Source organism: Pezoporus flaviventris, unplaced genomic scaffold (assembly GCF_033815535.1).
Source record: "Pezoporus flaviventris isolate CSIRO_AGI_PZ_B2104156 unplaced genomic scaffold, CSIRO_AGI_Pfla_v1 ptg000031l, whole genome shotgun sequence".
Taxonomy (NCBI): domain Eukaryota; kingdom Metazoa; phylum Chordata; class Aves; order Psittaciformes; family Psittacidae; genus Pezoporus; species Pezoporus flaviventris.
Window position 1 is genome coordinate 21,236,072 of NW_026892579.1, and position 27,461 is coordinate 21,263,532.

Below are 27,461 nucleotides of genomic sequence, written 5' to 3' on the forward strand. Positions count from 1 at the left end.
CAGAAATTGTCAAGGAAAGTTTCCCTTGTGCTGACCAGCTTTTGCCATCACTGATCAAGAAGTATGTCATACTCTTAACTCACATAGATAAACAATGAAAGAGACACTTTAATAATGAAGTTGGGCTCTTTATAAGCAGGGCTATTATGAATGATAGGCAGACTGTTCAAAATGCTTGATCAATAGAGAGCACTCCATTTTAGAAGGCAAAGGGCAGCATGGCAGCTGTCATGAAACTGAAGGCAAGGGATTTTGTTCCCCAATTTCAAGCTACTGGATATTTTAACATCTTTGAATTAGGTAAATTTAGAATTCTTACACTTGCACCAGAAATTTAACTCTTAAAACAATGCCCAATCAACCCACTAACAATCACATAAAAACCAGTCCTGCTGTTTGGTACATTTTAAAGAGTACTTAGTGCTTTTAAAAATCCAAATTTGTGATCCCTGACCATCATGAATCTTGATGGGTGTTCCATTATTCTGAAGTTTGAAAAATATACTGAATTTTTAGCAGCAGTTTTAATAGAACAAAAGCCATTTGATTCATATAGCTTCAGAACAGCAATTCCACCATGTCATTTAACCACAGGAACACCTCAAAAACTAGGTGACATTTACATGTTTATATCAGCATTGTAACTGACCCCATATAAACAGACATTTGCTGGTAAAGGACAGAAGAGCATAATACCCTGCATTCATACCATAGGAGATATGTCAAAACACACTTGGATATTTTTTTTCATGTACACCAGTTGGCATTTTACAAACTTCTTTGTTTTAGCTTCAGGGGGATAACAGCTTGAAGATTCTCATACAAGTTTTTGTACTTCAAATACTGTTGTGCTTTGGAAGTAACAAAGACCATAATCACCAACTAGTAATTTTCACTGCAGCATGAAAAGAGTGAAACAGCCCACAGTGAAAAAGCATTCAGTCAAATTCTTTGTAATGATCTGCAAGTGTTACCAGAAGATACAAAGAACATTTAAAAACGCAAACTTTATGCCGAGTGTCCTTTTAAAAGCTAGCAGCACAAAATATCTTCTGAACAGACCAGACATCTCTGTTGCATCTTGAACGGTAGTACATCATTTTGTGGTCCACGATTTTTGACTCTCATGTTTTGCAAATGCCGATACATCGAGACTTTTACCACTGTTGCACTGTTCATATAAAGTCTGAAAGTTAATCAAAACAGGTGTATCACATATGCATTCAAACTGTATCTTTATAACAAACATTGCCACTTGAAATAAGTCACCATGTACTGAAATATTCCAGACCCCTACTAAAATTTCTGAAAATCAGAAAATGTATACATCCTTAAGACAACTTAGGTGGGAAGAACCAAGCTGGTAAAAAGTTACTAAGCTTTACTTTCAGGCAGTAAGCAGAGGCTCGAATACCTAAACATACAGGGACCGATCTACACATAGTGATGTGCTAAAAATTCAGCGACTTCCAGGAAGTAAGAACAGTTGCAGTCCAAAAGCCTGCACACTAGATCATTTCCACATAATAATGGTTCTTAAATTAGAAGACCTACTAGAGCTTTGGGCAGCTTAAAAGCAAGGCTGCACAGTAAGGACCGTTTTAGCGAGGAGATGCTAGAGCAGTGGGGGACTTGGAAATAAAGCATTACAGATGCAGTAGAAGGTGGAAAAGAAAGAAAAAAAAATTACCATCAACCTTTCCACCCTTCCCATTCAGAAGGGTGTGAAGATTCTGCATGCTTGTAAACAAAAGCACTACGAGTGCAATTTTTTTCCAGCTGTAGTTAATGCTCTGGTGGATGTATTACTTCAGCTTTCACTATCAAATATCCTAACCTTTGCATGAACATGTAGTCTCACACAAACAATTTACTTACCCTAGCAGCTCTAGAAATAGAGTTGGGAGAATTCAAGCCAACAAGTTGGCCAAGGATACGTTTCATTTCCTCTGTTGTTCCTTTTGCATTTGGAGCACCTGCAATTAATTTACAGTTATGCTAAAGCTGTACACAACTATGTATAAATTACCAGGGCAGTTTGTAAGAGCCTTAAAAATTAAAATACTGAAGTTTTTTCTGAAACACACACAGGCAAACAAAATAGACCATTACACCAACAGGTGGTAAGTGCATGTAAGAGTAAAGCATTTTGTTTTCTTAAACAGAATTATAAATATTATTTAATAAAAGCATACTTGAAAATAAATGTACCTGTTTGACAATGACTTTGAATTTGAACGTAGGGATGCACCAGCAACTCCGAAACAGATATTCTTTGTTTAGGGTTTCTTATTAAACAGCGCTGCAAATGAAGAAAGAGGAAGATGCTTTGCCTATAAATTAAGAGTTTTCCTACTAATTAACAGTGAGTATCTCTAAAGGACCATGTAGATGCATGTCAGAACTACTTACTGCTAAAATTCATACTCAAAGACCCAAATTAACCTAATTGCTTCCACTAGCAATTATCTTTATTCTAAAGCTTAGAATCCTGTTTTACTCAAGCAACGTTAGAAAAGGTGAAGACCAGAATTTACAATAGCCTTTTATTCCAAATGATAAAGACACAGATTTGAGAGTTAAGGGAGTAAGATTTTATGGATTTCAGTTTATTATCTGCTGAGCAACACAATAAGGGCTTGAGTAAAAGCATGAACCAAGTTTTAAAAGCAGGCAGATATGCAGGGTGAGGGAAAGGGATGGTCAGTACAAAAGCTACTGTATTTACTTTATGTTGTTCAGCCAAGGGAGTTAAGCCAAACTTTTACCATGGAAACTGTATGAAGCAGCTCTAGCTTAATTCTTTTGGAACAAGGCCTGTCACTACAAGTAGCAGTGAGCATTTAATTATGAAAGAAGTTTCTCAAGCATAACTCAGTTTATGAAAATATGCTTTAAAAAACTTGCCATTATTTGACACAAAATTAATCTTAAGGGACAGTTACCTTTAGCACATCTTGAAGATCCTTCTCAGCAATATCTGGAAATTCTATTTCATAACTAGGATCAACAATAGCATGCATTTTATTCATTGGATTTGTTATACGTTGGAATGGAGTCCTTCCATATGTCATACAGTACAAAATGCATCCCAATGACCACACATCACTTTTGGGACTTATCTAATATAGCAACAACAAGTAAAACCAAACAAAAAAAAACACCAAACAAAAAAGATTAGTTCTTAAGGAACTGCCCCTTCAGTTAATTTATCATACAATTACACAGTCATTTCACTTTACCCTGTATGTTAAACATAACAGATCTTGGTAACTATCACACAAAAATTACCAAGACAGCATGCCATTATCTACTAAGAGAGTGATGTGTCTTCATTCACTAATATTCTGCAAGAAACCTATTTTTATCATCTTTGAAAATCACTTTACTTGAACTTAAAATCATGATTAGTTGTTAACCGCAGAATTCTGATTTCAGATTTATGAGTAAATACAAATAAAAGCATTCAGAAACCTGTGAGATATTTCAGCTATGTCCCTGAAATGGGAAGCCAGAGTTCAGTTTCTCTGGGTTTAATGGATTCAGATCCATATTTCAACCACCACCCCTGTGCTATTTGTGACAGAAGGACTTTACACTTCTTCTATTGAAGCTGAAGCACGTTAAGAAAAGCACATAAGGTTGGGGGAGCTGTGAAGAGGGAGGTGGAGAAAGAGGCACACAGGGAACATAATGGTTAGGTTGATTTCTGCTTACATCAGCCAAGCTCCAGAACAAGCCTGCACTTGGCATGCAATTTTTAAGCGTAAAAAAGGCAAAAAAAGTCTCATCCTTAACAAAAGAAATCCATCTATAAACCATTCTATTTTGTATTTAGAAAGACAAGATTGTGATTCACTACATAGTAATACTTCTATTTAGCTGTGAAAAAGTCACACTCTTTGAGTGTGCATATGCACATAAGATTTTTTTAAAATACTTTTCCACAAAACTATGTACCCCCCTTAACTGAAGTTTGACTTCCAATGTGAAACTGCTTTCCTTCGGTACTTTCCTCATCATTCACATTCCATTGCCCTTGTGAATTACAAGAAATTCTACAATACACAGTACTCTGTAGCACAGAAAAATAAGATACCCAGAACTCATACATGTTTCCCCCTAAAACACTAAACTTCATTGCATCATCTTTTAAAAGACCTTATCAGGTAGCACACATTTCTTCCAAAACCTGCCTTTCACTTAAAAGACTTTGAAAGTACGACTATGTTTTGCTTACAATTTTACTGATTAATTCAGCACTTATTTTTCTAAACACTGTCTGTAAAATGTTTTTAGGTAGGGAAAAGAATAAACTTAGCCTTCACTCTCTGCCCATCATTGTGGCATAATGGATCTTCTCTATTCTGGTTTCAGTGGAAGATTTAGAGAAAATTAAGTCTTAAAATACATGGCTGAATCACTTGCTTCTTAACAGAAAGGGAATAGGAGAAAAAAAGATCATGTGTTACCTTAGATCGAGATTTCCCATTTTCTCCACAGGAAGACATATCTTTTATTGCTTCAGGTGGCATATAATTCATTGTGCCAACCTAGGCATAAAAATGTAAAAATATTCAAGTAAAGAATGCACTTAAATTAACTCAATAAAAAGTTAAGATTTTTGTCCCAAAGCACTGAAAAGCATCCTGAACATTTGTTTCCAGTAAGGCTGAAGGCCATTGTTATTCTTTTAGATTAAAACATGTAAAAATTCATATATATGAATATTTATATTCACATATAAAAACCATTCAGCATAAGCATTCAGCATTTATTGAAGTTACTACATTAACATAATCAGCAAGCAGTATAGTAGTACATACACCACAGAGAAGTGTACATTGATTTTCCAGAAGTATTTCACCTGAGAATCTTTAATGATGCTTGTCACATCTGGCTGCATTTGGTTTGCAATGCCAAAGTCAATCAGCTTTAACATACCATCAACTATTAGAAAGTTTGCTGGTTTCAGATCACTGTGAATAATGCCTGTATAAAAAAGAAAAGTTTAAAGTCAACGCAGGTTGTTAGTCCAAGTTACCACTGTGGGCTTTTTTAATGATCAGTTCCCTTACGGGGAACTTGCATACAAACAAGGTGCAGATCAGTTTTAACAGGTCAAAACCAAATTATTCTTTGCAAATTTCACAGGTGTTTCCTTTTTTTTTAAGGAGTTAAGACTTGCATGAGCTTATAGTTTGAATTATTACTTATTCAGATCGGCAGGAACCCCAAAATAACTCCAAGAGACTTGACTTGCATAGTTTCTCTCAGTTATGGACAGGCTGTATATGTACACAGCCATCCTGAACTGCCATTCTGGAGCAATTCTAAACTCCTGTAGGTTTCTCTTCAATAATCAGCTAAGCAGGTACTTAAAGGAATTACATTGCTTAGATATTTTCTACTTCCTTATCTCAAAGGTACCATTCACTGAGGATTACACGACTGACCTCTCAAACACCCTACTTACATGATTTATTATGAATTTTGGTTATTACCCATATAATCAACCAATCCATCTTCATATTTTGCACAACTGTTTGCTTCAAGGACACACCACAATAGCATGTAGCCTGTGTTTTAGCTATCTTTCTGTATTATTAAATGTTCCAGTGCTCTCGTGCTGTAACGAGGTGATGTTCTCTGCTATATGTGCAGGTCTCTTCGTTTTTTTTCTTACGTAGGAAAAGGATCTAAATCTGCTCTCCTTTATGTTACAAGCCAAACAATACATATGCATGCACTTCAATTACACAGGTAAAGAAGAAAGGAAGACCTGAAGAACTGTGAGAAAAAGCTGATACACTGTATCAAAGTAAAGACAATAGAGCTGTGTATGAAGCTTTGACATTAATGATAGCTTTTCGGAGAGGACGAGTGGCTGAAATTTGAGTTTAATGGGGAATAAGCAGTGTTTAGAGCATACAATGTAGTCTAATACAAAAAAGGATTATTTTCTCACTATTGCAAGGAAATAGAAAGTATTATACAAGGGTAATACCTTGAGATCCCTTTGAGTTTGCAAAATCAGTCTACCTCTGCATCAAGATTTACTTGTCTCACTGAAAATTTTTCATAAGACAATACCCATCTTTGAAGATCACCAAGTTTACACCAAAATTAAAGCAGTGACACCTCCAAAATTTAAACACATCTGCCGTAACCTATACAAATACCTATAATTATTTAATACCATATTCATGGATTGTGTGAACAGCTTCCAGCATATTTTTCCAATAGCTCTTTCGTTCCAATGGATCAATTTTTTTCTTCTTTTTGAGCCAGCTGTTGAGATCAATATTTCCACACTCCATTACCATGTAGATATGACGATCAGTAATTTCACTGAAAATAAATAAATATACTTATGGTAAAATTTAAGGCAACTTCTTTATGTAAAAAGATACAAGTTTAATAAAATTGTTTACTCACTAGCCATAAAGACGGATGATTTTATCACTGTGTTGCTGCAGTTTACTCAAATGAGCAATTTCATTCTTATAGCTCTCAACAGTCTGTTGATCAGCTTCCTCTAGATTCACATACTTGACAGCAAACAGCTGCTTATTTTCATTCAGTACTTGAAACACCTGCAAAACATTATCAGTTAATAGCTTCATTCAATCCTAGTTCTGACTTACTATGGTACTTTACCTCACCATAGCCAGAGGTTCAAAGAAAACACTACCTTATCAAAAGGAAGAAGCAATGCTAAATTTACAAAGAAGTTCATACAAGGCAGCATAAGGAAAAAATTAAGAAAGAAGCCACCAGTTACAACAAACAGTCCTCTATCAGAAACCATCTTGGTACCACATTATATTACACTAGGCATATTTGATCACAAGTCTGAAATGTTCCTAAGATAAAGAACACAAAATAAAACCTCCCACAGAGCTAACAATTTGACCTGCCACCACACATCTATTTCATCACACCAAAGATGACTGATGTTAGACCACATAGCACATTAGAGGCTGAGAGCACCAAGTCTGTTCAGTCTTAAGACAAGAAGGCTAGAGGGAATCTTACTGCTGTCTTCAGCTACTCAAAAGACACGTATGTAAAAGACAGATTCCTCTTAAACCATTGCATTATGAGAGGCAACAGGCATTGCTAATGTCAAGGAAAACTTAAATTAGATATCAGGAAATTTTTTATTATCATGTAGACAAACAGGTGAACAGGTCATCCACAGAGGCTGTGGCATCTCCATCCTTGGCAATGCTCAAAACTCAACTGCAAAAGGCCATGAACAACCTGCTCTATTTTGGCCTTGCTTTAAGACCACTGGACTAACTGACATGCATCCTGTCTCATTCTACAACTGTACGCTGCCAACATAGGAAGCTTTTCTTCCCAGAGGTCTCCGCTGACTGGAGCCCATGTTACTCCAATTTACAAGAAGGGCACAAGGGAAGAAACAGGAAACCACACACCTGTTAGCCTAAATTCAGTTCTTTGCAAAATTACAAAGATCATACTGAGTACTCTTGAAAGGCTTTTAAGACAATGCAATCATCAGGCACAGTCAACATGGGTTTACAAGGGGCAAGTCCTTTTAGCCGATTTTATATCCTTCAGTGATAGGGTCACCCACTTAGAGGATGAACAGAAGGCAGCTGGATTTTTCCATGTACTGCAGATTAAGCACTACATAGGCTGTTAGTGAGGATTAATCAATGCATGCGGCAAATTTCCCTTACAGAAATCCTTAGGCTGTGCATGTGGTTAGTAATACAGTCTTCACAGACAGAAGCAATAGGTGAAGCAGAAGTGTGGGAGGCAGAAGAGAAATTTAAGTAACATAAAACTGTGTTGGTTTTTTGTTACAGTTCTCTCTTCTGAACAAGAGATTTTGCCAAAACTGTTACACAAGCTCCTATGGCCTCAAATTTCTTTACAAAAAGCAACTCACCACTTCAGTCACACTTAAACTCCACTTCTCACACAAATTACAGAAGTAACATGGGATGGTCTGTCCAAACCAGGAAAATCAACCTTACAAATCATGTATTTCCCAACATGTAATCACATCACCCTAAACAACAACATCTCAAATTAAGATGTACAGTAATAATGCAGCACATCTTAGAAAAACCAATTTTATTAGGAATTTTAATACTCACTCCACCACAGAAATTATATTCAACACATCTACCTTCAGGCCTTCATGCAGAAGGCAAAAGGAAGTGGGCTCCCACCGTTTCTTACTGATTTAAGTGAAATGTTTTTAAATGCTCTTGACAGTTGGGTGATCACTTTTTCCCCAGATCTGTAGCTTCCATTCAGTGTTCTGACCACATCTGTTCAGGGTTTTGTTAACTGTTCATCCTTTACTTCAATACCACCCCCTTTATCTACTCCCTGGATTTACTTTATTTCTCCACTAAAGTGAACAGTACTGTGCTTAACATCCTGTAATGATTGAAGAATAGTTTTCAAAATAATACATTAATTCAGTTATTATTGCAGGCTATCTGAAGACTCACATAATACTGCATTGTACCAAATCTAATCTTTGTGCTATGTTTCTTCTGCATCCATGAGGGATAAAGTCTAAGCACAGAATTGAAAAAAAGTCTAGGTTCTCTGGATAAAACACTTTGTACTTGTTAGCACTAGGCAGTCTTTAGATGACTTCAACATGTATGCTTACAATACAACTACTACTATGTAAGTGTATGAGTGATTGTAAAAGGACAGAAAATCATCTTACCTTACTTGAGCCTCCACTACCTATTTGCTTTAATATTGTATAAACTTTTCCTTTGATGGCAAGACATTCATGTGAAGGTACAGAAGCTGGAACCTATATAAATACAGAAAGAAGTAAGAAAATAACTATTGATATACATGCAGCAGGACTTGGTAGAGCTCTACTTTTTAAGTTAGTAAGTTGACTTGGTCTTTCTGAGCAAGATAAAGTGTATAAAGCTAAACTCTAACTGAAAGCTAAATATCATCATAGCTTAAAGTATTCGTATAACGATCATCACTTGGCATCTAACATTGACCTTATAAAAAGATACCAATGCTTTTCATACTGGAAGTCAAGAAAAGGGTCTTCTTTAAGAAGACTTCTCAGTTTATTAGAGACACCTCCCTCTTTACAGGAGGTGTTGGAAACTATCATACCTAGATTATTTAAGAGACTTTCAATCTCAGCATATTTAGAGCTGTACTGCACCTACTATTTTATTTGAAGTTAGCTACTAACTAGTAAACTTCACTGCTGTGAAACTGAAATAGGCTGTATTGCCCACACCTGCTACACCAAGCTGTAGAACAGCCACAAACTTTAAATAAATTAAACCTATCCCCGATTCTGTCTACCTGAACGTACAACCCATCTAAGGTAACCAATTTTGCATAATCTCAGGCCACTACAAATGCATTAAAATGAAGAGTTATGTTCCTTCTTCATTGTTTACCTCCCTCAGACTCATGGTTTTTAAACACAGGCTGTTTCGCTTTATAGATACTCCACTGCAGTGGGTAGTACCACTATAAAAGCATAACAGAACAAAAATAGCCACTCTACTTCTCAGCCTTCTCATATCTTATTTAATGAAACAGACAAAATTTCAGACATAAAGACTTCAGAATTTTAACACAACTGATTTTTCAAGAGCTACCTATTTTAACCTAAACTCAGAATACATATGAAGAATATATGAAGAAACAGTTATCTTGAGAATAAGCAGAGTATTTCAGTTTTTCCCCCAGAAAAAAATGAACAGTACTTTAGATAAAAAAATGCATTCATACATTTAACCTATAAAAGTCTCCAACAAAAACACATACTGAAAAATGGCAGAAAACAGCCTAAAACTGTTACCTGCAAACCAACTTGGTTTTGAAATGGAGTTGCTGGAGTGTGTGATAGGAAATATGGGAGCTGGCTGTAGGGAGTAGAAATTTGACATCCTGGTAGAAAGTTGTTCTTTACAACTGGCGTTCTGAAACTAAAAGAAATTGTGAACAATGTGTGCATTTAGTTGTATTTTTACGTTTTTCTAAGAAAATTTAAGGCTACAGTGCTCCTTAAAAGTTAAACCCTATTTGACTAGCAAAAATCTAAGCCTCTACTACATTCAATAATTAGCATTAAGACCACTTCAACTTCTTCACTTAGAAGGCCTTTAGAAGTACACTTCAACTATAACATACTTGGGAATTTTTTCTTAACATAGTCACTAATTAAATCCCTATATCCAGATACCAGGTGGATATAGGGATATTCCCCACAAACTGGAAAGTGAAAGCACCATATAACTAGAAGACCGTAAGACAGTTTGCACCACAGTTAGTTTTCTCCAGCTTACTGTTCTTTACTCAAAACCTTTTTAAATGAAGAAGAATTTTAAGTGAGCATATTGAGACAAACAACTTTGAGGCAATCATGAGAGGATATTTTGAGAGCTGCAGCTATGCTGTATATAAGCAGAAACATCATGTATTTAAAAAAATTAGACTGCAAGAAATCCTTGAATTTTTTTAATTTGTACCCTTGGTGTATTTACTGTACATTATGTTACCAAATACACTTTTCCCCACCCCTACAGTATGTACATAAAGTGATGATAAGAGCAGAACTGGAAAATAATTCATATGCCTAGGACTTTTTTTATAGATAATAAAATGATGAACTTTGGAAAAAAAGTCAAAAGCAATGTTCTCACTGAACACAAAAGCACTCAACAATTGTGCATATTAACTATGGGCTGTATATACTGTGTGTAATGATAGCTTAATTAAAAAAAAATGTATTACCAGAAGTTTGAAAGAAGCAAGAACAGAACCTGTTCAAGGACTGATTTTATCAAGTTCCACTATGAGATGATGTACTTTATTCACTATATTTTAAATTCCACAGCTACAGAGGTCATATCCACAGGAATAGCGGTTACTCATTGCCACTTCACCTATGTGATTCATCCCAGAGACTTATCAAAATAGTAACTGATCATATAATTAGGAGGATTCATCAATGTACACACAGGGGTTTATGCCCTATTTCTGATTACATAGATAAATAAATGCTAGCATTTCCTAACTTGAGTGCTCAATTCCACAAGCACCTAGACTCCTTATGCTTGTTTTTTTAAGCCCACAAACACTTGCATTGTGGGAACTAGACTGATATGCAGTTATCAATCTAAAAAGCCTGTCAACCTCAAGAAAACAAGGCATCCAAAAGACAGGGTCACATAGCAGGTATTAAAGAGGTAAATGTTCTAATAAGGATTTAATAATTTGATGGTATATTTTCAAATGCTGAAAAGCTGACAGGCAAGGCAAAGTTCCCTAAATGCAATCTGAATTTTAAGTCAGGCATTTGATATCGAGTACTGGAAACACTCAGAAACCATCTGCTATCTAAAGAGAAACTTAAATTCTGTTATAAAAACTGCTAAAGTCTTGCCAGAGACTGACTACCATTCATGAGTGTGTAGCTCAAAGAAGTAGCTTACCAGTCCATATAATCCCTGTATCTGGTGCTTGGTGTTCCACAGACATGTAACAGATCACCTTTCTTTGTAACAGCATCTGGCGGTGATAATCCTTTTGAAACGGGATGACCAGATTGTTCAAGGCTTGACTGTTTTCCCTACAGTGGGCAAAGCATGATATTATTCTACACAAGAAGGCACAACTCGGAACAAAGAAATCATTTTTTCAACAGGTGAAGGCTACTGCAGCCAGAAAACCACTACATATTCCTGTTAATTTACCTCTCTATTGCAGCTTGTCTGTGTCACTTCTTGACTTGACCATTTTTTTCTGCTGTTAACACAGTTTAATCTAATCTGATCCAACTGCTTTCTATAGCTTTCACCAGAACTAGATTGCTGCTGTTGACTTTCCAGACTCCTTAGCTCTGGTATCTTTGACTCCTGATGCTGGACTTCATTTTCTGAAGGAAGAAGGAAAAAAAAAAAAAAAATCAGATTATTAAAAAGACTTGATATTTAGTACTTGAAAGTTTCTGGCAGATTTCTCACACAGTCTCTAGAAGACTTTTACCTCATTTTTCAAGTCAGAATAAACAAACACCATTGACTTACTGGAATCATGCATTAAAAGGCATTAATGTGATCTTCAGGATTCACATTCAGTTCAGTGTAGTAACATGGCAACTTAGGAAAATTTTAGGATACTAGTAGAAAAATCTTAGGATACTACTGTAACTGTAACAGAGACTCAATTATTACCTTCAACACACAGAACCAAGATTATATTCATAATTTGCACTACAACATCCTGGGGACACGACCCAGGTTTGTAAAGCGCTGATGACAGGCTCATCGCAATACTTCCAATTTTAAGTCTGTTTTCTGAAAATATGGACAACCTATAAGAACTACAAGAACATCACATATTAATAGTTACCTTCTTTTTTCACTGCAAGATTTGTACCATTTTTGGCTTTGAGAGTTACAGTTGAATTGGTAGCTGTTTCTGAGCTGCTCTCATCCAACATCTGCAAATGTAAAGATTTTTTCTGTTTGTTTGAGGACTAAAGAAAACAAAAAGCATCTAAAACTAATCAAAGGTGACCTTAAGCACAGTGTCCGAAAGGCATTTCCTTGTGGTAATTAAGGACTGATGGATCACAAAGCAAATACACTTCAGAAAACAGTTCAGGATAAACAAACAAGTATTACTGATAGTATTTTTAAATCCATCAACATTCTGAAATTCCACCATAAAGTTTCTATAATAAAGAACTAAGTGCTTTCTATTCTTGACTTTATTATGCATAACAGTTTTCAACCATAAAAGCTACAACATTTCTATTCACAACGGATTACTTAACAATAGAAATAAGGTACAATTTTCACTTGAATTGGGAAGAAAAAAAAAAGTAGTGTTATTTTTCAATACCATAGGACAGTCAGGTGGATTTCCTTATACCTGTTTTAAAATAAGATTCCAGTTACCTGCAAGTCTCTCAGGTCATATGAATCACTCCCACTGGATTTTGGTTCTGATAGTGGAAAAGGTGCAATGAAGGCTGTAAGCCTGGAGCCTGATATTTGCCTGTTGAAACACCATTGTTAATTACATTGCATGCCAACATATAATGTAGTGATTACCTTTTGTGAACCAGATTAAAAAGGCAGTTGTACAAAGACTTTTGGCTACAAATTTCAGATATACAGAAAGGCAAATCTACTCTGACAGCCAAGTGAGAAAACAAAAAAAACCCTCGTAGCACTGCCAACATCATTCTAGGAAGTAACAGGCTTGGTTGTCTTCCATAGAAAACAGAAATAAGCTATGGGCTAGGATCCTAAACCCCAATAGTGTGGTATTTTTATATCCTGACAGAAGAATATTATTATGCAAAATACCTTAATAAACTACTTTCAGAGATTCAGAATATCATGCTTTAGTTACCTTCTGAGAGTTTGAGTCTGTGGGTTTTACCCTTTAGCTAGATGTTTCTCCCACGAGTTCCTATTTCAGCATGAATTTAATCACACAGCATTAAGAGAGGAAGAAAGTCAGCATAACAGGCTTGACTGGGGGGAAAAAAGCTCTCCTGTTTACTTTCAGGCTCTGTTACAGTCAGGTAACATGTAGCAGAGTGCTAATTTAATTGGCAGATTCTTCCGCGCTGAACAGTTACTTCACAATTAAACAAGTACAACCACTTTCTTAATATAATCATTATCATGCAATTATGCTAAAAATGAGCATTTAAACATTTTTTGACATTACAAGACCTTGTTGTTAATATTTAGATCAATTTTAACATTAACATCTTACATTCCCACTGTCCAATAAAAACACTGTTGAAAATGAGTATTACAGTGCTTTGTGCTGTAGTTAACCCAGCAACCATACCTCTTCATAACACTAGCTGTAAGTGGTATATCTGTCTTCGCCACATCATCATCAGTTACTAGTTTAACAGGAACCCTCCCAAAGGGGCAGATCTAGGAGGAATTGAAAGTTATCAATTGTGTAAAGCAGAAGTTGGTAAGTTTAAGATTTTGAAACAAAGTGTTACATGTTTTACCTGGTTAGATTTGTTTAGTGGTCTTAATGGATTCTGGTAATTAACTACAGCATCAAGCTCCTGTGATTTTTCCTCCCTGAAAGCAAGAAAAAAGAACACAACATTGTTTAGTTTTGGTTTAAATGATGTTTTGAGAAATTAAAGTTAAGAAATCAAGCCATTACCCAAGCAAAAGTCTGGTAACAGTAGAATTTTCACCACAATCGTTCCTTTTTATGCTTCTGTGATTTCCAAATATGCTCTGAAGTCCAGACTCCTGTGTGCTTGATACTATAGGTAAATTAGTTACGATTATTCAGATAATACTGCAGATTGTATTTATTTCAAGAGAAAAAACCAAAAATATCCTACAGCTCTTACAAGCTACAGGCTATTGCATTGAAAATGGAACCAAGCACTGAAGGAGTAAGATCAAGAGAGATAAATATATCTGCTTATTAGACAATAGCAGATTATGAATTATCTAAAACAGATAAACATTAGACTTTTTCCAATCCAGAATTAAAACATGCATAAACTCAACCAACATCTTCAGTAACTGCAATTACCTGCTATGTTCTCTTTCTCCTCATCTGAAAGCAACTGCTTTTTTTGTGAATCAAAGTTCTGCAGAGCAGTTTCCAACATTTCTAGTGGAACAGCAGAGCACTCTACAGCTTTCTGAAGGAGCTGCTTACACTTCTTCGCATTTCCTAAGCAGTAAAAAACAGTTACAAATCAAGGAAATAAAAACAGATTAAAGTCTGTAATGAAAAGCCTGAAAAGACAAATGAGCATCTAGTTATTGGTTTTAATAAAATGGCTCTGCTTCATGAGACACTTTGAACATCAAAAATGTATCCTAAAATACAGTTTAAAAAAAGTACTGGACCAAAAGTCTATTTTCCATTGGTAGTGAGTTTACCTATAAAAAAACAGAAGTAAACAACACAATATTGAGTCAGATGTATTCACATAGTGTAGAACATAGTATATGATGCATATATAGCACATATAGTACATAGATGTATTCACATAGTGTAGAACAGACTACAGATTAAACAGAAGTTTAATCTCCTTTAATTATTTATCATAGTTAATTTGGGGGATAATTTCTCAGACAGTATACAACAACTTGCATGATACTGACAAAAAAACATGAAGAAAAAACAAAAACCTCAAAATATACCCATCAAGGCTGCTTCTTTCAAAGAAGAAAACAGCTTCTAAAAGGGAACATGCTTATCTTTCTGGATACAGCAAGCTATTAAAGGAAGGAGATAAACAGAGTGAAACAGATCACTGCTCAAATCACCCACGGAAGGAAGACTAAGACAACACACAAAAATATGATCCTGTGGGTAGGTAGCACAACCCTGCTACCAAGGACCACAGCCACATCCCCTACACACAATAGGACAGAAGTGATATAAGCCCAGGTGAGCTTTGCAGACTAATGAAGCAAAGTATTGAAGACCTATTGTTCTAGATATATTAGAACATAACTCAATCTAGAATAGTCTAGCTAGGGAACTGGAAGAGCAAAGGAAAAAAAACCTCAAAGTTTAATAAGACAAGGAAAAAGGAAGAAAAGAACAAGTGGTACAAAACTGATCATTTATCACCTCCTACCAACAGGCCAATGCCCAGCGAGTCTCCAATCATCTGCTGCTGAGGAAAGGCTATCCCCTAGCAGTTTTTTATTGCTAAGCATGATGCTATATGGTATGAAATACCCCTTTTGTCCCAGCTGCATCCCCTGCCAGCCTCTTGCCGATGCCCAGCCTTCAAGAAGAGAAGAGGCCAAGCAAGAAACAGAAATCCTTGACACCGTGCAAGCACTGTTCAGCAACAGTTAAAACACTGGTGTGTTATCAACACTGTTGTAGTCACAGGTCTAAAACACAGCATCATATAAGAAAATTAATCCCACCCAAACCAGATCCAGTATACCAAGGAACAAGACAAACAGAAAAAAAGTAGGAAACCAGAATCTTATATGAGACACATCACTCTCATATTAGAATGGCTGGCCTAAAACATTGTATGGCACTATACCGCAAAGACTTATCATTCTATTTTACATCCTGACAAACTGCCCCCCAGCTGGAGCATGGCAGGAATGACACCGTCAAAGTCAGTCCACAACATTTATGAAGCAAAGAAGATATGAACCATGTCCACTGTCCCAACATGAATGTTCAACAATGGAATAGGAAACAGAAGAATCAATCGAAATCCAATTGCTACCTGAGTAGCAGAGGGAAAAATTTAACTGGACCAAATTACAGCACATTTTGGTTTAATTACAAAAAAAAATAACAAATAAAAACAAACAAACAAGCAAATAAAAAAAAAAACCACAAAAAATCCACAACAACATAGACCCAACACATCTCCAGTTAGAAGATTCTTTGGAATGAGACAATTTCTTCCACAAGCAAGTGGAAAGTATATAAAGGCAAATTACCATCCAAATTTGAGCATCATTTTTCAAACGCAGCAAGAGCCTTACACATAACTTCCACCATGAGATCAAAGATGAAAAAGAAATCACTAATTTTCATCTTATCTCTAAAAAGAAAAAAAGAAAACACTACCAAGAACTGGGCTTAAAAACATATTCCTGCTAAACTTCAATCAAAAAAGAAAATGCAGATTTTTCTTTTCTGATTCAAAACCAGTTTCTTTGCAAACTATTTAACAGTGCAGAAGTTTAAAACAAGAAAACCCAGAACACCAAACAAGTTTATCTACGTACCTTGTGACAGCTCAAACTGTGCAAAAGCCACATGCACAAAAGCAAATTTCTTGCAGTTCAGTTTGGCCAGATGAAATTGGTCCCGTGCCTCCTCTGGATCTTGAAGACTGTAAAGACAGCACATGAAGGTGGAGAGCCTGAGTAAGAAGGATGAAGTTCTACATGCTAGGTGATGGTTTTAGGTAATTCCAGAAAAGCAATCCATCTATAACTGAAGTTTTCCTTTTCCTTAGAGTCATCAGTAAAGTACAAATAAGCAAGGAGTCTTAAATTAATCTCTGAAAGATACTTTTCCAAACCCAGAATGTGCTCAACCGGAAGATTAAGTGTCACAACTTCGTTTGCAAAACATAGATATTTTTCTTCGGAACACCCACCTGTAGCCCTTCCAGGTTACATGCCGACACTATCCAGAGCAAAAACTCTGTTATTCTAGATGTATCCACTCCTATACTAAGGAGGTTGCAAGACAGAAGAACAGGGAGGAGATTACTTTAGATACAGGAAGTGTGGAAAAGTGTATCTCACCAGTCAGAAGAAACATTATATACACTTAAGTTATATCCTGCAGCAATATGGACACGGTTTCCAATCCATTATAATAAATCAATACTGAACTCCAAAATTTTGCGAACAGTTACAAACTTTTCTACATTGCAAAGAGCTTCTTCAGCTGCACCCAAACTGTCAGATTCCCTTAGCAGAGATGTAGGTCACTGAAGGAAGATGTTTGTTGGTACATCTGTACTACCATACCTATAGAAAACTAGTACATGGGCATTCACCCAACACCTAATCCTTGATAGAGTTCCATGGGAACACTGACTCCTTCGAAGATGTACAGAATTCACACCCTTTTTTGTCATACTCTTAGGTAACAGTCTTATTAAAATTTGTTAGCAAAGGTGAATTTGAGCCTGTTTTCTGCAGACACACCAGAAGCAGCAGTAGCAGACATGGTATACTTCAAAAACAGATTGTGCCACAAAATCCAGACAAGATACTTCATATTTAACAGTTTTACTAAACTTTAACTCTAGTTTTGCATTCAGCTATAGCTGGCACAGGAGGACAACTAAGATGCTTGCATCACAGTACAACATTTAAATATTCTAGAGGATCTGCAGCTTAAGTAAATACTAGCCAAGATACAAAAGGCCTGGATCCATATCGTTATGAAATAACAGATTAACGTCATGTTTCATTGGACTCCCTTCCCCCTTTTAAGAAAAAAAAAATAACACTTATTAGTAAAATCCACAACCAAGAAATAAATTAATTTCTTCCAGAATTCCACCCTGGTTCAACAGGCAAAGGCAACACATAGAAGTGGGGACAGCAAAAAATTTATACAATAGCTTAAAAAAAAATACAAGACAAATACAATACAAGGCTAAAGAGAATGTGTTTCCAGTAGAATTCTCTGGAATTAAGAACAACAAAAGCCACAGTTTAGGCATGTTACTGAACTCCAGTAACTTTAACACATACAGCTCTGATCATCCAAACCAATTGGACAGGCACAGAATAATTCATCTGCAGCCAAGTCAGAGTAACAGAAATTAAGCTGTAACATTAATTACATTCACTTTCAAAAAGCAGGTTAAAAAATCAAGTTCCTGTATATAGCAGCAATAACTTGGATAAGAATATGTACACAAGACCTAAATGTTAGCAACAGGCATCAAGTGCCACACACTTGGTGGCACTGTGCTACAGCCAGAAGCATTGCATGAAAACAGGCCTGGCATGGTTAATGTGCAAGACAGATAAACACAGATGCAGCTGCCTGTTCACGTACATTTAATGATTCTTTAAACAAACTCAGTATCATACTAGGTCAAGAGGTTTTGGCATAATCAGACTGCAGCTAGAGAAGATACCAGAATGGTATAGGTCTAATGCGAACAATGGAATAGTCCAGCTTTGATCAGAAGAAAAGTGCTGATGCCAATAGATGCTAAAATCTCAAGCCATTGTCACTGCTTCTGAAGATCTCTGACACTGACTTGTTTTTTCTGTTCAGTGAAATATTTCACAGAACAAACAAGTCTAATGAAAAGCACTTTTCCCACCAAAGGGAGTATCATGAGAGCACCTATGTATCAAAGCGTTACTCCACTTGCAATAGCTTAAAAAAAAATATTGGAAGCACTCTAAGGAGTCATGAGATGAGAGGACTTTAACAGAAACTAAAATTGAGCAGAGACAAAATAGATAGTACTAGACAAACAGGCACAGAGAAGGCAAGTATGAAACACTAGGGAAAAACCAAACACCAAGAAAGTTACAAGTAATAAGTAAACATGCCAAACACGGAAGATCCAACTAACTACTCACTGAATAACATTAATCTCCAAAAGCTACAGACATGCAACACTGCTGTTCTTTTTTAGACTTGATCAGTCAAAAACAATTTCATGTTCTGGTGTTATACATGTGAGAAAGACTAGCTATATTCACTGGAAGATCACCTGCTCAACCATAATTTTTAAGGATTGCTGCAAGTTAAAACACAGCTCTTCATCAAAATACTTGCTGTATTATTTCAAGTGACGAAAGAACTGCTTACCAAAGAATCAAGTTATAACCCTGTCCAAAATTATGTCGGAAAATGTCTGAACAACCCACACTGTTCAAACTTGGACTGAATAAAGCAATAAATGACCACAACCAAAACTAATTTTATAAGTGTGGAATTACTCAATGATGTTCCAAGACATTCTTCCTACCCTAAGGCAGCTAGTTTAGCGTAGCTAGGATCAGTCTTAGGTAAGGGATAAAGCAGACAAGATATGCATAAGACCACTAAGGTCTGACTAGATGGATTAGATAATAGCAAGTTTTCTGCCTCACACACAAATCACATAGAACACCACAGGGAAACTAATGCTAACTTACCACATACACAGTTTAATACACAGATTATAGTTACCAAAAGTTATATCAGATTTTATCCACACAGTTTTTTTTTGAGCTCAAGTATAAAGCTGAAAAAAAGTCTCATACTATTTCTCTATATACCTCACACACAGAACCCCCCAAAGGAGTGTTAGTGTCTCTAAATCAAATAACTCTGAACAATTATGTTTATGAGCATATATAAAAAAATGCAAGTATTCTGGAGATGACAGATAAGCGATGAGTCAAAACCAGTCAAGAGTTTGAAGAAGCCAATATGAAAACATCCACATAAAATACTTTGTTGCACAAATCACTAATGAGAACAAGCCATTTTTATCAGCTTCTAATAAAATGCAGAATTCTTAATAATGAGTTCTCAAATTGAACATTCATACTTACGCTTTCAACTCTGCAAATCTCACAAGGATGCGAGCATAGCTCTCATTTTGACTGTACTTTTCTGCAGGTAATGCAGTCACAGCTTGACTGTAGCGACCAATGAGTCTATTTAGGAGGCTAACATCCTTCTGAGGAATACCCTTTTTCTCTAGCCTAAGCAAAAAACACAGCCAATCTTCTGGATTATTTGTCGTCATCATTATCTGATTAACAGTTCCCGAGTTATCTGACAGAAAAACGACAAAGGAGATGGATTAAAACTCCAATAACTATTAACAGAGGAAAACACTTTTTATATGCTTTCATTCAAGATGAGTAGTGACTTTAAATATTAGAGCACTACAGTTAAAGAAACAAGGGGAGATGAAATGTATTGTGTGATCATTCATATTGAAGAAATGCTAAACCTTAAAGTATTTTGGTTAACGGTTCTTTCACTCAGTCTAGGCTATGATTTATGGACCACTCAGTGGATACAGCCACACACACAGAGCTGTGTTCAATCGCTCAATGTCCAGCTGGAGACCACTAACAAGTGATGTCCCTCAGGGATCAGTGTTGGGACTGGTCTTGTTCAACATCCTTGTCGGTGACATAGACAGTGGGATTGAGAGCGCCCTCAGCAAGTTTGCCGATGACACCAAGCTGTGTGGTTCGGTTGATACCCTGGAGGGAAGGAATGCCATCCAGAGGGACCTTGACACACTTGTGAGGTGGGCTGATGCCAACCTCATGAAGTTTAACCATGCCAAGTGCAATGTCCTACACCTGGGTCAGAGCAATCCCAGGCACAGCTACAGGTTGGGCAGAGAAGAGATTCAGAGCAGCCCTGCAGAGAAGGACTTGGGGGTGTTGGTTGATGAGAAAATGAACATGAGCCAGCTTCAGTGTGAGCTTGCAGCCCAGAAAGCCAACCGTATCCTGGGCTGTATCAAAAGAAGCGTGACCAGCAGGTCAAAGGAGGTGATCCTGCCCCTCTACTCTGCTCTCCTGAGACCTCACCTGGAGTACTGTGTGCAGTTCTGGTGTCCTCAACATAAAAGGGACAAGTGAACTGTTGGAACAAGTCCAGAGGAGGGCCACGAGGATGATTAGGGAACTGGAGCACCTCCCGTATGAAGATATGCTGAGGAGGCTGTTCAGCCTGGAGAAAAGAAGGCCGAGTGGAGACCTCATAGCCTTCCAGTATCTGAAGGGGGGCTATAGGGATGCTGGGGAGGGACTCTTCATTAGGGACTGTAGTGATAGGACAAGGGGTAACAGGTTAAAACTTAAACAGGGGAAGTTTAGATTGGATATAGGGAAGAAGTTCTTTAGTGTGAGGATGGTGAGGCACAGGAACGGGTTGCCCAGGGAAGCTGTGAATGCTCCATCCCTGGCAGTGTTCAAGGCCAGGTTGGACAGAGCCTTGGGTGGCATGGTTTAGCGCGAGGTGTCCCTGCCCATGGCAGGGGTGTTGGAACTAGATGATCTTAAGGTCCTTTCCAACCCTAACTATTCCATGATTCCAATATGTGTTGCGTAAGTGACAACAGAGTAACAAAACACACATACCTGTTGTGTCAGCTGAGATTTTAGTACAGTTAAGCTCATCTGTGATATTATCTTCATTTCTGTATTTGCTTTTCAAGTCTCTAACTCTACTCATGATTGAAGCAATTTGTGGCAATCCTCTTTCACTTAGGTCCCCCTCCTCCATCTGTGGCATAAAGTTAAAAAAAAAAAAAAACATGAAGTTACTGAAGAATCCTGTTATAGCTTACCTTAACTGGAATTATCATGGGAAAGCCTCTCATTTTGCAGCTTGAGAATCAATCACATTATGCAACAAATATTCTATTAAGGCTTTGTCAATGTAGTTATACAAGTAAATGTCTCCACAGAAGCCAACGTAAATGAGCTATTAAATGCTATTGTGATGTGCTTGCAATAATTTATTAAGATGGCAATTTAAATCTAAGTTTGCAATTGAGTCTCAATACATCATAGCACAGTGGTACTCAAGACTGATCTGTTGAATATGAGGGTTTAACTTTTCCGATTAACGCAGACTAGCAAAGACACAACAAATAAAACTATACTGAAATGATAATTACCCAGCACTTTGTTAGAAAACTTAAAAGCTCCACCAGTGAATAAATGCTGAAAGCCACTGGTACAGTGCTGGGCATAAACATCAAGCTTAAAGATTTTTACCCAATAGAGCTTGTGAAAACACACACACTTGGCAATGTCAACAAATGCAGCACAGCCAAGCACCTGAGAGGAAAAAATGTCGTTTTTCTCACATTTGATACTTTCACCTTTCCAGCTCACATCCCCTTCCCATCACAATAATCTATTAATATACTAAAACACACTAACACAATTCTTTACGTATTCCTTACTGCATATGCACATCTGGCAATCTATTATAGAAATATAGCTACATCCCACGTGATGTGGCCAAATCTGCAGACCAAAAGCAAACAAATTTTTAAATCATGTATCTTTTTCTGCCTACACAGAAAGTCTTTTGCATTTTCATAAAAGACACTAATCACAGCTTTTTCCATGTTAATCAATGTCCCATACATCTAATGAACAAGGGAATTCTAATATTAAAAACTGTGGTGAATTAAGTACATATCCAGGGTAATTGGCTTCCCAATTACGTGAAGCTGAACCCAGAAACAGGGAAGGTAACTCTGTACAGATCAAACAGGTTCAAAAAAAATCAAGTTTATTTTTACAGTAAATTGTTGTTCTTTGTTCCTTTTGTACTCAGGTATAACAACTCAATGAAAAGTTGATGGAAGGCCCAGAAAGATTAGATCTGATTTAGATGAATGATTGATAGCAATGTAATTGAGTGGGATAAAAAAGTTCCTCCATCTCTAATTCCACTATCTAAAAAATAAAGTTGGCACCACTTCCAGTAAGTCTCACAATAAGTTTAGAGCATTAGCCATCTCAAGTTTACATTTCTTTAAAAAGGAGCAGACTCCTAGCTTTCCCCAAGCAGAGACCATAAACCAGAAAGACTGTCATCTTTACAGAACTTGCTTTTATACAGCAGGAGCAAGCATATTTCATGTTCGTCCTAGAACTAGTACTAGAAACTGCCATCAAGAACATTAAGTCTGATCTTGTCTAGAACTGCTGCTTTAGTAGGTTCAAAACATGGTGGGTTTTGTGTACAGTCCAAGATGTAGTCTGCCAAATGCACCATTAGTATTACCACTACTAAACGGTCTTAGGAGCACTTTAACAGCGACTGGAGCCTGGTGAGATGTTGAAGACATGACTGTAAATATCTTTGCAGAAAAGCAAAAAATGCATTAAGTTATGGAAATGGTTCCATCCTTCCTTCACAAAATGAAATATTTTCAGTGGTCTAAGAAATGCAGAAGCAAACATCCCCCAAATACAGCTGTAAGCAAGCCCTACACAGACAAAAAAAAAAACCCCACCAATATGAAAGCTAGAAACAGCATGCTAAATCAGTACTATCTGAAATACAACTTATGCTTCACTGAGCTGAGACTTAAAAGTCAGCTTCTCCAGAACTTGAAGCACCAAGACTATCAAGAGAAATTTACCTCATGTTTAGTGATACTGTGATCTCTCATTACAGCTGTAATTACTAAGAGTTCCCAGTGGTATTTTATTTTTTTTTAAACACAAGATTTATATTTTCCTCACCAATGTAAAAAGTTCATTATTCTTTTTCCAAATGATAGCTTGTCGAACATAGTAGGCAAAAAAAAACAAACAACCAAACAAAAAAACAACCAAACAAAACCACCCTGCAACATTTTCTGCATAAATTTGATCTTAACTTTTATCAGTATGCATCAGACTTACATTTCTGGTGTGCTGCTTAACTATTCAAGGTTCAATGTGTACTATACGGAAAAAACTCTCCTGAAGAATGGATATGCCTTGTCAAAAAGGTAAGGTGAATGCAGGTCAGACTATGTCAGATGATCCCAAGAATCCAGCAAAGGCAAGAAATGTAGCTCTCCATCCTGAAGTTCATCTGTATAAGAAATGGACTGGTTAGACACTGAAAAGTAAGTGAATCTCAGTAAAGCCTGAAAGCTTGCCTAAACTTCATGAAATCCCAGAAATATAATTTTCATTAAAACTATTCCTTGTCAGTAATAAAAACAGAACAAAAAAGCTTAAAGATAATTTTTACACTGAGTGCAAGCACTTCCAAGTGTGTCTGCTTATTATGATGTTCAGATAAACAATACACTAACGCATATTCAGCTGTGTATTGGCATGATTTGCAACTAACATCTCTACTCATGCCAAAGTTTAACTGTAAGCAAGTATTCAGTCTTATTTGACTTAATCTGCTGCATCCTTACTTTTAGAAAAGCATTTGCTGTGAATCATCTGTGTGAAGTGCATTCAAAATCTGACAAGACAGCAAAGACCTAAAGCAGCAACATGCCACTGTATATGCACTCAATAGGAACTGAGCTTCCAAGTGCAATAGCTCCATGGCAGCACACTCAAGATCTAGAAACCAGTACAGGAAAGGAGGCTGGGGGCAAGGAATCAAGGATCAGGGAGAACATCAGGAAGATACAGAACTACCTCTAAGAAAGTGTAGTAGTTTAAGTAACTTCAACCCCCACCCCTCCACACAGACCCACTAAAAATGGAGCCAAGGGACAAAGACTAATTAGCAGTCTGTTTTAAACAAAGCAGCATTACAGATTAGCCATAGAAGTCCATGTTGAGTGACACCCAAGAATATTAATTGATAATAAATAAAGATAATAACATCCAGTCTTGAAATACTGGATTTGCAGTGTTACAATATTTGTTCAGTTTCAGAAGGGAGCCAAATGCAGTCTTCCCTCATATGCAGACTTTGAGAAAGTGTAAAAATACCTTTTTATTACTGAAAAAAGGTACACTCTTCCTGCCCCTGAAATCTACCTATATTGTGAATCTCTACCCAAGGAGGTGTAAAGGACAGCAAACGAAGTAGATGTCCACAAGCTTGCCCAGCCTCTTTTCTCTCCAAGTGAATAGATTAACCTAGTTAAAGACATTAATATTAGCCTATTCACTATATTTTCCTTATACCCCCACACCATTGTGGCTACACTGTTAGCTTAAATATTTGTTTAGATCTGCTCCTATGGTCTGCTTAGAAACTTAACATGAGCCAGAATAGCTAGGGTTGGAAAGGACCTTAAGATCATCTAGTTCCAACACCCCTGCCATGGGCAGGGACACCTCACGCTAAATCATGCCACCCAAGGCTCTGTCCAACCTGGCCTTGAACACCGCCAGGGATGGAGCATTCACAGCTTCCCTGGGCAACCCATTCCAGTGCCTCACACTAAAGAACTTCTTCCCCATATCCCGTCTAAACTTCCCCTGTTTAAGTTTTAACCTGTTACCCCTTGTCCTATCACTACAGTTCCTAATGAAGAGTGCCTCCCCAGCATCCCTATAGCCCCCCTTCAGGTACTGGAAGGCTGCTATGAGGTCCCCACTCAGCCTTCTCTTCTCCAGGCTGAGCAGCCTCCTCAGCATATCTTCATACGGGAGGTGCTCCAGTTCCCTAATCATCCTCATGGCCCTTCTCTGGACTTGTTCCAACAGTTCACTTGTCCCTTTTATGTTGAGGACACCAGAACTGCACACAATGCTCCAGGTGAGGTCTCAGGAGAGCAGAGCAGAGGGGCAGGATCACCTCCTTGGACCTGCTGGTCACGCTCCTTTTGATGCAGCCCAGGATACGGTTGGCTTTCTGGGCTGCAAGCTCACACTGAAGCTGGCTCATGTTCATTTTCTCATCAACCAACACCCCCAAGTCCTTCCCCACAGGGCTGCTCCGAATCTTTTCTCCGCCCAACCTGTAGCTGTGCCTGGGATTGCTCTGACCCAGGTGTAGGACATTGCACTTGGCATGGTTAAACTTCATAAGGTTGCCATCAGCCCGCCTCACAGGCGTGTCAAGGTCCCTCTGGATGGCATTCCTTCCCTCCAGGGTATCAACCAAACCACACAGCTTGGTGTCATCGGCAAACTTGCTGAGGGCGCACTCAATCCCACTGTCCATGTCAGCTACAAAGATGTTGAACAAGACCAGTCCCAACACTGATCCCTGATGGACACCACTCGTTACTGGTCTCCAGCCGGACATTGAGCCATTGACCACAACTCTTTGTGTGCGGCCATCCAGCCAGTTCTTTATCCACCGAGTGTTCCATCCATCAAATTGATGTCTCTCCAAGTTAGAGACAAGGATGTCGTGTCGGACAGTGTCAAACGCTTTACACAAGTCCAGGTAGATGACGCCAACTGCTCTACCCCTGTCCTTCAGTTCCGTAGCCCCATCAGAGAGGGCCACCAAATTGGTCAGGCAGGATTTCCCACTAGTGAAGCCATGCTGGCTGTCACCAAGCACCTTGTTGATTTTCATGTGCCTTAGCATGCCTTCCAGGAGAAGCTGCTCCGAGACTTTGCCAGGCATAGAGGTGAGACTGACTGGTCTGTAATTCCCTGGGTCATCCATTTTCCCCTTCTTGAAAATGGGGGCTATATTTCCCTTTTTCCAGTCATCAGGAACTTCACCTGACTGCCATGATTTTTCAAACATGATGGCCAGTGTCTTAGCAACTTCATTTGCCAGCTCCTTCAGGACCCACGGATGGATTTCATCAGGTCCCATGGACTTGCATACATTCAGGATCTTAAGATGACCTTGAACCAGATCCTCTCCTACAGTGGGCCTAAGGTATTCACAGTCCCTGCATCTGCCTTCCAAGACTTGGGTGGTGCAGTCAGAGCATTTGCCAGTGAAGACCGAGGCAAAGAAGTCATTAAGAACCTCAGCCTTCTCCAAATCCAGGGCAGCCAGTTCTCCTGAGAGCTTCCGGAGAGGGCCCACATTGTCCCTAGTCTGTCTTTTATTTGCAGTGTACCTACAGAATACCTGTTATCTTTAACATCCTTATCAGAGTTTAATTCTAACTGGGCCTCAGCTTTCCTAACCTGGTCCCCAGCTTCCCGGACAACATCCCTGTATTCTTCCCAGGCTGTCTGTCCTTGCTTCCACCTTTTATAAGCCTCTTTTTTTTCCTTCAAAGTTTCCTCAGCCGCTTCTTATCCATCCAAGGAGGTCTCCTGGCCCTCCTGCTGCACTTCCTTCTAGCTGGGATGCAACACTCCTGAGCTTGCAGTAGGTGATCCTTGAACATCAATCAACAGTCTTGGGCCCCCCTGCCCTCTAGGGCTATTTCCCATGGAAACTTACTAAGCAGGTTCCTGAAGAAGCCAAAGCCTGCCCTCTAAAATCCCACAACATTTGCTTACTCCAGACAGATGTTAAATAACGGTTACCGGAAAAAGTCAAGCTAAAGCTTC

The 27,461-nt window shown here is 37.8% G+C and overlaps 1 protein-coding gene across 1 annotated transcript; it reads right to left on the reverse strand.

Moving 5' to 3' along the window:
* Nucleotides 1-461: 461 nt before the first annotated feature.
* Nucleotides 462-24,146, reverse strand: TTK (TTK protein kinase). The gene is made up of 22 exons (XM_061460420.1): nt 23,928-24,146; nt 21,636-21,780; nt 20,082-20,307; nt 16,779-16,885; nt 14,587-14,730; nt 14,203-14,308; nt 14,039-14,114; nt 13,864-13,955; nt 12,954-13,053; nt 12,403-12,493; nt 11,745-11,926; nt 11,484-11,620; nt 9,848-9,974; nt 8,726-8,818; nt 6,439-6,596; nt 6,200-6,351; nt 4,868-4,992; nt 4,473-4,553; nt 2,946-3,122; nt 2,212-2,302; nt 1,879-1,976; nt 462-1,186 (listed from the first exon to the last, which is right to left on the reverse strand). The coding sequence occupies exons 2-22, from the start codon at nt 21,778-21,780 to the stop codon at nt 1,097-1,099; spliced, it is 2,598 nt and encodes an 865-aa protein (XP_061316404.1). The 5' UTR covers nt 23,928-24,146; the 3' UTR covers nt 462-1,096.
* Between the last annotated feature and the right edge of the window lie 3,315 nt (nt 24,147-27,461).

Excerpts from the sequence above, each read along its gene's own strand:
- TTK (XM_061460420.1), bottom strand. The coding sequence starts at position 21,780 with ATGGAGGAGGGGGACCTAAGTGAAAGAGGATTGCCACAAATTGCTTCA. Across the intron at positions 4,554-4,867 it reads GCATCATTAAAGATTCTCAG|GTTGGCACAATGAATTATAT; the intron begins GTGAAATACTTC and ends TTTTATGCCTAG. Across the intron at positions 3,123-4,472 it reads ATGGGAAATCTCGATCTAAG|ATAAGTCCCAAAAGTGATGT; the intron begins GTAACACATGAT and ends TTGCTATATTAG.